Raw genomic sequence first — 15,431 nt, 5'->3', positions numbered from 1 at the left:
ATGATACAAGAAATAGCACATAGTATGTGACAGTCCATCATTTACTGCTGAGAAGGACTGACACAGAACATGCTCTCATTTCAGTTTCCTTCTTACTTTCCCAAGACAAGAGTTGCATGCAAAAGAGTTCCAGTGATAGGAAAAAAGACTAATTGTGACTTAGGTCTCAGCAGCTATGTAATCCTTTTTACCTAATCAGAGTTCTCAAAATTCAAAATTCAAAACTGAAATTGAAACAAAAAAAGTTCGACTAAGAATAAACTAGCTCTCTATAAAATCTCACATGCAATCATTAAGGTATTGCTGAGGAAAGGAATACTTTTTTTTTTTTTTTTGGTCAGTCATGGGGCTTGAACTCTGGACCTGGGCACTGTCCCTCAGCTCTTCAGCTCAAGGCGAGCGCTCTACCACTTGAGCTACAGGGCCACTTCCGGTTTCCTAGTGGTTTATTGGAGATAGGAGTCTCACGGTCTTTCCTGCCCGAGCTGGCTTTGAACCTCGATCCTCAAATCTCAGCCTCCTTAGTAGCTAGGATTACAGGCGTGAGCCACTGGCACCTGGCAGGAATACTTTCTTTTTCCAGTCATAGGGACTGAACTCAGGGCCTGTGCACTGTCCTTGAGCTCTTTTGCTCAATCTTAGCATTCTATCACTTTGAGCCACAGCGCCACTTCCGGTTTTCTGGTGGTTAATCAGAGTTAAGAGTCTCACAGACTCTCCTGCCTAGGCTAGTTTGAACCATGATCCTCAGATCTCATGCTTTTGGAGGGGTATCACAACTACAGGCTAACTGGGAACAGAGGATCCAACAGAAATTTTTAAATAGTCTATTCTGCTGATGAGGAGCTAGACAATGGATAGCCTTTGATAATCTAATCTACCTTGTCCACTAATGGTGATTTAACAGTTTCAGTGGGGTTTTGCAATGACATAGCCAGGAATTCTTTTTGAAAAGCAGACAGAGGGAGTTCAATTTTAATATGGGAGTCTGAAACAGAGAAATATACTTAATATGTTTTAAAAATAAAGTCAAGTGCTATCTTATGAGAAAATGTTTGTAATATAGATTTGGACTGTAGTATGCCAACAATTTCATGTTGTTATTTGGGAGAGCAATGTGGTGTGTCTGATTCAAAAGCTACCCATCAGATACTAGAAGAAACCAAACTCATTTCTAAAATTTGCATAAACAAAAGGACCTCAAAGATAAACTAATCTTGCAGTTAGTTAAGTAGTCTATAACACAGATGTAGGTACAAAGGGCTATTAAGAACAATACTGACAGGCAATAGACAGAAGACTTGAAACATGTAAAAGTAAGTATAAAGGAAAATAAATCCTACAGTATGAGATTTTCCAAAGAAACAGAGTTGAAAGGAGAAACTCAGCAACATAGACCTGAGGATAAAAGAAGAAGCTAAGTATACAAAATGCCACTTTCTGAAGAAGCAATTTTTCTTGGATGCTTTTCCTTTGGCAAAGAGTAAACTGTACTTTAGATATGGTTTTCCAGGTTTCCATACTATCTTTAATTACTTTTACTTCAATTCTTTTTTGTTTTTTTTGTCGGTCATGGGGCTTGAACTCTGGGCTTGGGCGCTGTCCCTCAGCTCTTCAGCTCAAGGCGAGCACTCTACCGCTAGAGCCACAGCACCACTTCCGGTTTTCTGGTGGTTTATTGGAGATAAGAGTCTCACGGACGTTCCTTACCCAGGCTGGCTTTGAACTGTGATCCTCAGATCTCAGCCTCCTCAGTAGCTAGGATTACAGGCGTGAGCCACCGGCACCCGGCTTTACTTCAATTCTTCTCTAAGGATTCCCCTCTTTTTTTTGGTGACCATACTTGTAAGAAATGAAGCAATGGCAAAATAAAGAAATTGTGCTTCCCCCAAACCACATGTCCACTGATGGCCAAACTGTGGCAGCAGTAGCAGTATTCTGATGGCATTTTGTCCCAAAACACCACACAAATATCACTATCATAGCCAGCAACCCAGAAGGAGCAGCTTTTTCAACCAAACAAGTAAATCTGAGATGCAATTACCTATGCAGACTACTTGAAAGCAGATGTGAGACAACATGTTATGAGAGGTAAACTTTACTAAAAGACAAAATGACTCTTAGCTGGGTGCCGGTGACTCATGCCTGTAATCCTAGCTACTCAGGAGGCTGAGATCTGAGGTTTGTGGTTCAAAACCAGCTCAGGCAGGAAAGTCCTTAAGACTCTAATCTCCACTTAACACCAGAAAACCAGAAGTGGCACTGTGGCTTAAGTGGTAAATCACCCAGGCCCAGAGTTTAAGCCCCATGGTCAACGAAAGAAGAAGAAGAAAAAAGAAAGAAGAAAGAAGGAGAAGAAGAAGAAAGAAGAAGAAGAGGAGGAGAAGGAGGAGAAATTTTTTAAAAAGTAACATTCTAGTTGAAGCTTAATAAAGTAAAAAGAAAAGCAGTTAGAAAAGAGCTAAACAAGAAAATATCTTCTATAAAAGTACAAGTAATTCAGAATGCCTGAAGTAAAAAAGGAATGATAGAAATTTATGGCTGGGAATGTGGCCTAGTGGTAGAGTGCTTGTCTAGCATGCATGAAGCCCTGGGTTCAATTCCTCAGTACCACATAAGCAGAAAAAGCTGGAAGTGGCGCTGTGGCTCAAGTGGTAGAGTGCTAACCATGAGCACAGAGAGGCTCAAAGTCAGTACCCAGGCCCTGAGTTCAAGCTCCAGGATTTAATAAGTGCATAAACAACAGATGATTTAAAATTTTATGTGCTAGGGCTGGGAAGGTGGCTCAATGGTACAGTGCTTGCCTTGCACGCCTGAGGCCCTGGGTTCGATTCCTCAGCACCACATAAGCAAAAAGAAAAAAAGCCGGAAGTGGCGCTAGCCTTGAGCTGAAGAGATGAGGGACAGCGCCCAGGCCCAGAGTTCAGGCCCCACGACCGGACCCCAAAAAAAAAATTTTTTTTTATGTGCTAAGCCGGGCATCCATGGCTCATGCCTGTAATCCTAGCTACTCAGAAAGCTGAGCTCTGAAGATTGCAGTTCAAAGCCAGCCCAGGCAGGAAAGTCTGTGAGACTCTTATCTCCAATAAACCAATAGAAAACCGGAAGTGGCACTGTGGCTCAAGTGGCAGAGCACTTGCCTTGAGCTGAAGAGCACAGGGACAGCACCCAAGCCCAGAGTTCAAGCCCCACCACCAACCAAAAAAAAAAAAATTTATGTGTTAAACTAAGGAAGGTTATAAGAAGGCATTATAAAGGAACATTATTATACTTAGTAAGTGGCTATGAGAATCACAAACTTCAATTAAGACTACCATAGCATAGCATTACAGGGACTGTGGATAGAACACCAGGAGCAAGTAGAAATTTCAAAGGCTAATTCCATACTCTCTCCAAAGTCAATCTCAACTATTCAATTAAAGGAAAAAGGAAAATTTAGAAAACCTCTCAAAAGACAGACTAGCCTCTCGTGGTGCTGAGTCTTGAGTAGATTCTTATGTGTCTCAATTATTCAACAAAAATAACTCTTCATGAGGAAAAAACTATTATTGAGCAATATAAAAAACCTGAGATTTTTCTCAGGTTTTTTATATTGCTCAATAATAGTTTTTATATATCAAAATAATATTCAAAACTACTAGTTCCAAATAGTTTAAATATATCAAAATAATATTCAAAACTACTAGTTCCAAATCAAATAGATTGTTGAAGAAGACCTACAAGGCCCACAATGGAAAAGACTCAGTTCATTTTAACACATAAGAAATGGTAAACTCCTACACAATGTAAAATTGGTCTACTTCCAACTAGACTGAGAAGCTAGTTCAATTTTCTAGATAATGAAATTGAGCTTTAAAAGACTAATCTGCCCAAGGTTCTTCAGCTGGGTTTACCTATATTGTGGTCTCTGCTGAATCAAGATTTTTTTCTGCAAGCCACAACATCCCACATGTTTTTCCCTTCTCTCACTATCCTCAGTGATACAGGGAAATGAAATGTTTGTCTGTTCATTCATTTATCATCCAGACATTAACCTTACTATGTCTTTTCACATTTTAACATGTTCTTTATTTAGTGTCCCTAGGTCCTGCCCTTCCATCTCTCCTCACATAATTTGAATTGGAATGATTTTCAGAGCCCATTTCAGCTGTCTATTCTATGAAACATTTTTATTATCATTCTCATTCACACTAATCTTGACTTGCTCTGAACATTAAAAAAAACACTCAGGCACTTAATTTCTACACTTTTTACTTATGTAGATACTCTTTCTCTGAAATAAAATAGACTACTAGTTCCTTTAGCAAAGAAAAAATTATTTATTGTAGAATGTATCACACAACTCTACACACCAAAGGTATTTAACAAATACTGAATAAATAATCTTTTTTAATGTCTCTAGTGCTTTAGCATAGTGTTTTAGTCATTACAAGCATTGAATTAATACCTAATACAACAAAAATACTTTATAAGTTAAAAAAGAAAATACAATATAATAAAAGAGGAAGAGAACTTCCACATATATTTTAGAACCTAATAAGAAGTCAAAATTCTTTCTTAAATTAATTCTGACTTTCTAGAGGGACTTTCAGATGTATGCATTATTTACTGTGAATTATTTTTGAAGAACAAAGGTGGTTTGATGATGGAGGTAGAATAATTTATAGATTAAATTTGCCTTTTAAAAAATCCAGAGTTATCCACGGAAACAAACATAAAGGAGCATCACTTTTGTATGGTACAAAAGCATCCCTAGTACTAAAATAATCTGTTCCTTACTATGCTTATTCTCAACAAATAACATCCTCAACTTGGTGCCAGTGACTTGTGGCTGAAATATGAGGATCTCTGTTCCAGGAGAACCCAGGCAGTAGCCCTTTTGACAAAAGTGAAGCTGACGTAGAGTGCTACCCTTAAGAAAAAAAAGTAATAATCTCAAGGACAAGCTCCAGAATCAGGGCACATGCATGTGTGTACACACACACACACACACACACACACACACACACACACACACACACACACACACACACACACACACACACACACACACACACACACACACACACACACACACACACCCCAAATCCTCAAACTCCCACCTAAAACTTGTATTCTACCCTGAAATTTTCTTTTTTTTTTTTTTTGGGGGGGGGTCCGGTCATGGGGCCTGAACTCTGGGCCTGGGCACTGTCCCTCAGCTCTTCAGCTCAAGGCTAGCGCTCTACCACTTGAACCACAGCGCCACTTCCGGCTTTTTTTTTTTTGCTTATGTGGTGCTGGGGAATCGAACCCAGGGCCTCATGCATGCAAGGCAAGCGCTCTACCACTGAGCTACCTTCCCAGCCTCTACCCTGAAATTTTCTTTAAAAACAGAAATGAGATCTATGGGATTCTGTCTTTCATACAGATTCCTTATATAACAAAAATACTATGTAATTTCACTAATTTTCCTTTCTCTGCTGATAATTTCAAAGTTCATCCAAAATAAAGAGAAAGGACAATTTCTTCCTTTATGGAAACATGTACTTCCCAAAATACAAGACTTTGGAGATGCTTTATTTTTTTCAGAACTCCATGAACTTTGAGACTTTAAGCAAGAAATCAGACAATTGCCTAGGAAGTTTTTTTTTGTTTTTTTTTTGTCATCAGTCATGGGCCTAAAACTCAGGGCTTGGACGCTGTCCCTTAGCTCTTTTGCTCAAGGCTAGCACTCTACCACTTTGAGCCACGGTCCTACTTCCAGTTTTTTAGTGGTTAATTGAAGATAAGAATCTCTAGGGCTGGGAAGGTGGCTCAGTGGTAGAGCACTTGCCTTGCATGCATGAGGCCCTGGGTTCGATTCCTCAGTACCACATAAGCAAAAAGAAAAAAGCCGGAAGTGGTGCTGTGGCTCAAGTGGTAGAGTGCTAGCCTTGAGCTGAAGAGCTGAGGGACAGTGCCCAAGCCCACACTTCAGGCCCCACGAAAGGGCCCAAAAAAAAAGAATCTCTAGGGACTTTTCTGCCTAGGCTGGCTTTGAACAGCAATCCACAGATCTCAGCCTCCTAAGTAGCTAGGATTAGAGGCATGAGCCACAGGCACCTGGAAGAAATGAAATTATTAATCACTTATGTTTGTTCTTGTAGGCACAAATTACAAATGACATACAATGACACTTTAACATTTAAAAGATATTATTATACAACTTCATTTAAAATATCTTCTTTTTTTAGTTTTTATTTATTTTATTTTATTTTTATTGTGAGAATACCGTACAGAGGAGTTACAATTTCATGGGCAAGATAACAAGTACATTTCTTATCAAGCATTGTTGCCTCCTTGTTGTTTCCCCTTCCCATCCCTTCTCATACTCCTCCCACCTCCCCCCACCAATCCTCCCCCCACCCCCCATCAACGTTGTAAAGTTTATTTTTTGACATAATGACTTGTACATCTCATTGTTGTAATGGGTCCACCTGTATCCCTAGTTAAACGATTTTTTTTCCCTTCCCCTCCACAAATTATACCAACATCAAATACAGTGAAAGTAAGGGTTATACTGTGGGGGAGGGACATACAAAGCAACATAGAAATCATCTTATAAATATGATAGAAACAATTGCATGAAAGGAAAAAAAACAAAAAACCATTTGAATACTTACCTTGGGGTTCATTCCCCTAACATCAACTTATATGACCTTTTCTGCTTGACTCAGACATATACTAGTTATTGCAAATAAGGAAAACCATGGGACCTCTGTTTCTTTGGGCCTGGCTTACTTCACTTAATATAATTTGTTCCAAGTCTTTCCATTTCCTAACAAATGGGGCAATGTCATTCTTGCTGATGGAGGCATAGAATTCCATTGTGTATATATACCACATTTTCTTGATCCATTCATCTATTGAGGGGCATCTGGGTTAGTTCCATATCTTAGCTATGGTAAATAATGCTACAATAAACATAGTCGTGCTGGTAGCTTTAGTGTGGTCTTGTTTGTAATGAAAAATGTAACAAACACAAATTACCAGTCTCTCCTATAATGCACATATTTCTCTGCTTAAAATTAAGGGACATTTGGCGGAGAAACTGTGGATTATTCATTGCTAATGAATATGTAAACTGATCCAGTTACATTTCTAGAATAGCTTTGTAGTTCCTCAAATTTAAACATAAAATTACCATATGATCTTAGCTATTTTATCTGGTGGGTATATATATATATATATATATATATATATACATTTATATATTTATATACATTTATATATTTATATATGTATGTACCTATATACACTATATACATATTATACCTATATATGTGTGTGTGTGTATACACTGTATATATATGCCATATATGCCATATATACACACTCAATCCCCACAAAACATAGCATTATTAACAACCAAATTTAATTATAAAGTAATTATGTGGAAACAAAAACACTTTTCCAAAGTTTCATTAGAAGTACCCTCTCACAACTCAGTCCATTAAAACTTGGTGTACAAACAAATTAAACAAGAAAAGTAATCACACCTTACTTATGTAACTGTAACCCATCTACATCACCTTGACAATAAAATTTTTTTAAGTAAAAAAAAACTTGGTGTATGAAGCCAGGCTCTGATGGCTCAAACCTATAATCCTAAATACTCAGGAGGCTGAGATCTGAGGATCATGGTTCAAAGCCAACTAGGGCAGGAAACTCCATGAGACTCTTATCTTCAATTAGTCACTGAAAACGCTGGAAGTAGAGCTATGATTCAAAGTAGTAGAGCACTAGCCTTGAGCAAAAGGAGCTCAGGAACAGTGCTCAAGCCTAGAATTTATGGCCCATGACCAGAAAAAAAGAAAAAAAAACTTTGAATATTAACAAGTATATCAAACTCTGAATCATTTCATGACAGCATGTATATCATAAGGAACTCTATCCTCCAACAGTATCAACAAGCTCTACTTTATCTATAAATATATTTTGGAATTTCACTTATAAAGAAAAAAATGTTCAGTATCTAATAATGTTTTTATGACTAACCCAGAATTTTTAACCAAATGTACTCTTAAAACCATAACAGAAAAATAAAATTCAATATTTTACAATTAGCCTCAATCTCTTTCAGTTTTATCTCCACTCTGAACTCATAAGCTAAAGTATTCATAATAAATATTACAAAAAATGTTACCCCTATTTAACAAATGGTGAAAAACCTTTATTTCTAAAAACAACATTCACTAATTCAACCTTTTTCAGTAGAAACAAGTATATAAGTATTAAGATGACAAAAGCAGAGTTTAAAATGGAATATAAATAAATAAATAAATAAAATAAAATAAAAATGGAATATAATGTAGTACTTCAGGAAAATGAACACATGACATACAATTACAACATGTCTCCAATTATTTAATATCAACAATTACTCTATCACATGGCCACTTTACTACAACTGAAGTTAAAATATGCTATAATACCAGAATCAAACTATCATCTCAGTAAGTTTTATATATTTAATAGCATTTAAGCTATTTTAAAACTTGTATATACAGGTATGATTCAAATGGTAGAGCACTTGCCTAGCAAGCATGAGGCCCTGAGTTTTAAGTCCAGTATCACACACATACATACATAATACACGATACATACATATACACATATAAATTGAAAGGTTTTATAAGTAACTCTATTTTCAGATAAAAACAATTCAAAAGCCAGACTTCAGTGGCTCATACTATTATCCTAGCTACTCAGAAGGCTGACATCTTAGGATCATGGTTCAAAGAGCCAGCCCAGGAAATTCCAAGACTCTTACCTCCAATTAGCCACTAAAAAGCCAGACATGAATCTGTAGCTCAATTTGTAGAATGCTAGCCTAGAAACGAAAGGGAAGAAGGAGGAAGGAGGAAGAAAGAAGGAGGAAGGAAGGAAAGAGAAAGAGAGAAGAAAGAAAGAAAAAGAGTGAGAGAGGAAAGAAAAAGACAGAGAAACAGAGAAAGAAGCAGAGAGAAAGAGAAAAAGAAAGAGGGGGAGGGGGGAGGGAGGGAGGGAGGGAGGAAGGAAGGAAGGAAGGAGAGAAAGGGAGAGAAAGAGAGGGAAATAGAGGAAAAGGGAGAGAAAGAGAGGAAAGAAAGAGAAAGACAGAGAAAGAGAAAGAAAAGAAAGAAAGAAGAGAGAGAGAGAAAGAAAGAAAGAAAGAAAGAAAGAAAGAAAGAAAGAAAGAAAGAAAGAAAGAAAGAAAGAAGAGAGAGAAAAGGAAGGAAAATAAAAGAGAAATCGGGAAATGGAGAGAGAAAGAGAAAAAGAGAGAGGAAAGAAAGAAAGAGACAGAGAGAGAAAGACAGAAAGAGAGAGAGGGAAAAGGAGAGAAAGAGGAAGGAAGGAAGGAAGGAAGGAAGGAAGGAAGGAAGGAAGGAAGGAAGGAAGGAAGGAAGGAAGGAAGGAAGGAAAGGAGAGAGGCGGAGGAAAGAGAGAAAGCAAGCAAGCAAGAAGAACGAAAGAACGAAAGAACGAAAGAACGAAAGAACGAAAGAAAGAAAGAAAGAAAGAAAGAAAGAAAGAAAGAAAGAAAGAAAGAAAGAAAGAAAGAAAGAAAGAAAGAAAGAAAGGGGCTGGGAAGGTGGCTCAGTGGTAGAGCGCTTGCCTTGCATGTATGAGGCCCTGGGTTCGATTCCTCAGCACCACATAAGCAAAAAGAAAAAAGCCGGAAGTGGCGCTTTGGCTCAAGTGGTGGAGCGTTAGCTTCGAGCTGAAGAGCTGAGGGACAGCGCCCAGGCCCAGAGTTCAGGCCCCACGACCGGACCCAAAAAACAAAAAAAGAAGAAAAGAAGGAAAGAAAGAAAGGAAGGAAGAGAGGAAGAGAAGGAAGGAAGGAAGGGAGAGAGACAGAGAGAGACAAAGAGAGAGACAGAGAATAAAAGGGAGAAAGGAGAGAGACAGAGAATAAAAGGGAGAGAGAAAGGAAGGAAGAGAGGAAGAGAAGGAAAGAAGGGAGGGAGGGAGGGAGAGGGAGGAAAGGAGGAAAATGGAGGGAGAAGAGAGGAGAGAAAAGAAGAAAGAGAGAGAGAGAGGAAGAGAGAGAGAGAGAGAATCCACAGGCCCTGAGTTTAAGCCCCAGAACCAGCAAAGAATAAAAATGCAATTCAAATGTCAAAATTGTTCTTACTAGTTGAGCTCCCTTTACTAACCATTAATTTACTAACAGATGGCCTCTACTAAAGGTTCTGCCCATCTGACACCAAACATCCTCCACAATCCTATGTAATAACTTTATATCTTCCATTCTTATCAAGACAATTTTTGAAAATCTATTAAGAAATGTGAAGTGAAAGTATTTGTATTTGCATTGCAGCCTTTAGGGAAGGCAAATGTGTAGAATTAATGATAACAAAATTTTCTAAAATAAAATTTGTCCTATATTGGGGCTGGGAAGGTGGCCCAGTGGTAGAGTGCTTGCCTTGCATGCATGAGGCCCTAGGTTCGATTCCTCAGCACCACATAAGCAAAAAGCCGGAAGTGGCACTGTGGCTCAAGTGGTAGAGCGCTAGCCTTGAGCTGAAGAGCTGAGGGACAGCGCCCAGGCCCAGAGTTCAGGCCCCACAACTGGACCCAAAAAAAAAAAAAAAATTTGTCCTATAATATGTATTATAAAATAAGTAACAAAATATAGACCCAAAATGAGTCATTGCAGTGTATTAAATTATATTTGATGAAAAATCAAAGTATGCACATTGTATATAGACTATATGCCAATATATAATATTAATATACTTTTAGGAATAATTAAAAATGGTACTTTCAATTTGCAAAAACATGGATGAAAATTTTGGGTGTGGATAAATTATTTTCAGGAAAATCTTCAGTGAGAGTTCCTCCTAAAACTTTAGCATTTGTGATGGCTGGCTCTCATGAAAAATTGATTTGCTATGCCCTCTTGTACATTTATAGTAAAATGGATTCAAACATATAGAAAAATGAAAAATTTGGATGATTCATATTATCTAATTTAAAGACTTAAAAAAGCTACAATAATTAAGTCAGTGGACTATTGAAAAAAACAGATACATTCAGAAATAGACACATATATACAAACACTGTGAATTGATTTTGTACAAAAGTACAAAGAAAATTCAATATAGAAAGGACATGTCTTTTCAACCAATAAAACTAGAATAATTAATATCTATATGCAAAAAGACCTCAATGCATAGTTCACATCTTTACAAAAATTAACCCAAAATTGATCATGGATCTATATATAAAACCTACAAAATGACTAAAAGAAAAAATAACTAAAATTCAATCTTAATGATCACACATTTAGGCAGAGAATTCTCACATACTACACCAAAAAGAAAAAAAGAAATCAATATTAAACATTGAAAGTTTGAGGTTTATCAAAACAAAAATGTTATATTGCTCCTGAAAGATAGGGAAAATAGTTAACAATATAAATAATGATGATGATAATTTGTATGAGAAAAATATGGTTATGTTAACTACCCAATCAAATCTAACATAGAAGATATAATGCATTTCATAATTAGTGTGTAATAGAACTGTCCTATAATGTCAGTAGGTATGTTCATTTCTTTGGACATTACATTGATAAAATACCTAAGAAAACATCTTAAAGGAAGAAGGACTGACTTTGGTTTTGCTTCAAAGCATTTATTCCACGGTTCCTTAATCCCATCATTCTTGGCCTGAGGGAAGTAGGACATGTAGAGCAAAACAGCTCATGGTAGACAGGAAACAGGTAAAGAGAAGCTAGTCAGGACATAAAAATCTCTCTAAGTCCTACCTCCAGTGACCTACTCCTCCAAATAAGTCCCACTTTTTCTTACCAATGTTCCAATAATACTGTCATGATTCCATCAAGAGTTTAATCCAATCACTAGGTCAGCAAAGCACACAGAATTCCAATCACTTCCCCAAAGCCATGAGTTGCCAATCACATACAAATATCCAATACTTGAGCTTCTGGAGGAAATTTTATATTCAAAATATAGGTATAACAAATTTTAATGCCAAATGTTAGATGAGAACCTCCATAAATTAACTCCATAAATGGAGTTAATACCTAGACTAACACTGAAAATATTTTACCAAACCACTTAACTTTTTGTTTTCAATATAAATAAAAGATATACAATTTTAGCATTTAATTGACCACTGTACCTCAGGCTGTTTTAACCAGATTTCATCTTCCAAACTTCAGTGAAAGAAAAATCCTTAATACACACACACACACACACACACACACACACACACACACATGTTTGCATAACAACAAGTTTTATGATGGTCTCAAAAAGTGTTAAACTGATCTGAAATTAAAATAAAAAGAAACCTTCTGATATGAGTTAGGCTGAGGAACCCATTTTTTTAAAGCTCTTTATCGAGTAGCATACCTGTGCCCTCTTCTGAACTTCCAGGAGAAGTTCAGAATACTGCAGTTCCAGTTCCTTCTTTTGTTTATGCCAGCAGCTCTCTTGGGCTTTGATCTGTTCTGCCACTTTGTTAAAGGTATCTTCCTGGGTTTGTTGAAGCTCTCTCATTGTGTCAGACTTGTTTTTGCAGATATATTCTAGGTGGTTTATCTATAAGGAGAAATGAAGTGAAGAATAAGATGCTTCTAATAAATCACTTGTTTGCATCACCTCCTTTCAAAAAACAACCAAAATCCCTACTACATGTTATTCCTTTAAATCATATAAAATTTTAAATTAAAATGTGAATAAATTAGGAAGTAGGAATTAGTAAGGTATATTATCATATTTTAGCAGAAAGTTCCATTTATATATTTAAACAACAAATTTGATTGGTTTCTTTCTAACAAAATGGTTCATTCTATAATCAATTTTACTAAGATAATTAAGAGAGTCTTAACTTCTGGAAACAAAGCCCAAGCTATTCAGATACCTTAATGGAAAAGGTTATATTTAAATGAGATTTACAAATGTACAAATACTTTACATATTTATATATGCTTAATTAGGCAGAATATTCCTGTCATTGTTTTCATTTAACAACAAAAAGAAAATCCTTAACCTCCAAAATGTGTGACATTTTAAAACTATGAGAAACTATTTAAAACATACCATCATTTCAGAAGGTTAAAACATCCTCATTTTAACTATCAGTAATTTTAGAGCCATTATCCACACTTTGACCATTACAAACAACATCTGTGTTTCTCACAGTTTATTCCTTCATTTCTCAGCCCTACTTCTCAGTGCCTATGGTTGGGTTTGTCAATAGGACCAATGAAAAATGCTCAGCAACATAAAATCTTACCCTCAAATTAGGTTGTTTTATTAGTAAAGCACCTTTAATAGTATCTTGACTGTGCAAAGGTGTTTCATTATGACATTTCCATACAGGCACATAATGTCTCCTTATCAATTTCATTCTCTCCTACTTGTCCCCCACTTCTTAAAATAATTTCATTGTTTTACTTTTATACATATGTATAAATTACTTCAACCATATTCACCCTTTTCATTTACTTAGCCTCCAACAGAAACTGTATGTATATTTTAAAGAACTTACAAAATAATTTTTTTCTTCTTATCCCTTAAGTGCTGAGATCATTGTAACTAAGATCTGGAAACTAGACCACACAAACATAATTCTGACCAGATCAACAGATCAAGACAAGAAACAATATCTTTAATAGTGACCTATGCTGATTTGCTAATCCATTTTTGTTTTCTATATCTAAATATTTTTTTCTTTTTTAGAAAAGACTGAATTGCTAAGCTTGTAAATGGTAAATTAACCATAAAAAACTGATATTTTGTTCTACAAAATGCATACCTCACATTCTTTAGCATGAAGTAGCTTCATTTTCTCATATACAGTTTTTGCATTTGGGGAAAAAACAGGTTCAAAACATAATTTAAATTTTCCTAAGTAATTTTTAAAATATCACTTCTTGTTTCCTAAGCAAAGGTTTTTTTAATATAATGTTTTTGAATAACTGTATCTTGTTTCTATTTTATACTAACATAAAGAGTTGGTTTATTAATGTAAATGACTAAGTTCTTTGAATTGCTTCATCAGTAAGATTAATTTATTTTCTTTTAATTAGGTCCCTGTGGCTAATACTGGCTAGTAGTATTAGCATGTCCTGCACAGAAAGTAGAGCTTAGAGACTTCATACAGACTTCAGTCACATTTACATGCCCACAGCAATGGCATCAAACTGAGTTGTAGACAAGCTATAATTAATGGTACTGAATTATTAACACCCAAATTCTTTTTGAAATAAGATGAATGTCAGCCCCTCTTAATGATACTGTGATGTGGACAAATGTCACTGAATTTAATAGAGGTATCTGGTGCCTGAGGACAGTTACCTTCTCATTAGCCCTGTTGAGGTCTGCAATGAGAGCATCAACATTCTCCTGCAAGACTGCACAAAGCTCAGACCAAGAGAATTTATCCAGTATGCCTTCTGGTTGTTTTATGAGCACACAGCCTGCTACCAAGTGCTGATATAAGGTATGAAGGAAGGTTAGCTTCTCCTGCAAGAAAAAAAAAAAAAGATAAACGCTTTGTTTTGAAATACAAAACATATCGTGAAGAATTTATTATTAAAACCAAACAGAAATCAAAATAATCAATTTTCAGGTATTGACATTCAGATGACCTTCTTCTCCAATGCTCTAAAGCAATCATTAAAAATAATCCTGGGAATTGTCTGTACTTAGTATTCAAAACCAAATCCTGATTAGAAGCCAGAAAACCAGGAATCTGACATAGTACTGCTGCTGCTGAGGATGTGATCTGAGCAAGCTCCTGCTTGGGTCTTCACTTCCCAAGCTCTACACACAAGGTATATAGACTACAAGTTTCTAAGACCTTCGAACTGGAAGTGAATATGGTAATTCTATAATGTTATATTTACATTTTATTAAATGGATTAACATATTTTTGGTTGGTCATGGAGCTTGAACTCTTGGCCTGGACACTGCCCTCAGCTCTTCAGCTCCAGGCCACAGTGTCACTTTCAGTTTTCTAGTGGTTTATTGGAGATTAGAGTCTCATGGAGTTTCCTGCCCCGACTGGCTTTGAACTGCAATCCTCAGATCTCAGCTACCTGAGTAGCTAGGATTACAGGTGTGAGCCACTGGCGCCCGGGTTCATAAAATATATCTTTAAAAAGAGTGTTATTTAACACTTATGAAGAACAAGTTATATCAACATCTGTACTTTATTGTTCACAACTACTTAGCTTTCTGTCTACTTCAGAGATTTCTACAGGAAAGCTATCCCAAGTCCCTTAGGCAAAGCAGACAGTGGTATAAAAGATAGGAAAGAAAAGCTCATTTGTTTTCCCCACTAACAAGTTTACATAGTATTTGACAAACTAAGCAACTGAAACTGTTTACATACTACAAAGCACCTGGTTTTAAACAGAACTGAATAGCTACTCAAGATATATT

At 36.3% G+C, this 15,431-nt stretch overlaps 1 protein-coding gene across 7 annotated transcripts in view; it reads right to left on the bottom strand.

Moving 5' to 3' along the window:
- The window catches only part of Ccdc171 (coiled-coil domain containing 171), a 316,277-nt gene that overhangs the window by 179,504 nt on the left and 121,342 nt on the right, over nt 1-15,431 (bottom strand). For all 7 annotated transcript variants that reach the window (XM_070007659.1, XM_070007650.1, XM_070007684.1 and 4 more), the window contains 2 exons: nt 14,343-14,510; nt 12,393-12,581 (listed from right to left, as the gene is read on the bottom strand). In XM_070007659.1, the coding sequence (XP_069863760.1) occupies nt 12,393-12,581; nt 14,343-14,510 (357 nt within the window). The remainder of the gene's footprint in view (nt 1-12,392; nt 12,582-14,342; nt 14,511-15,431) is intronic.

This window comes from Dipodomys merriami, unplaced genomic scaffold, assembly GCF_024711535.1.
Source record: "Dipodomys merriami isolate MVZ:Mamm:240054 unplaced genomic scaffold, mDipMer1.0.p SCAF_11, whole genome shotgun sequence".
Taxonomy (NCBI): Eukaryota; Metazoa; Chordata; class Mammalia; order Rodentia; family Heteromyidae; genus Dipodomys; species Dipodomys merriami.
The sequence above is the reverse complement of the archived record's forward strand: the minus strand, read 5'-3'. Positions and strand labels throughout refer to the sequence as shown.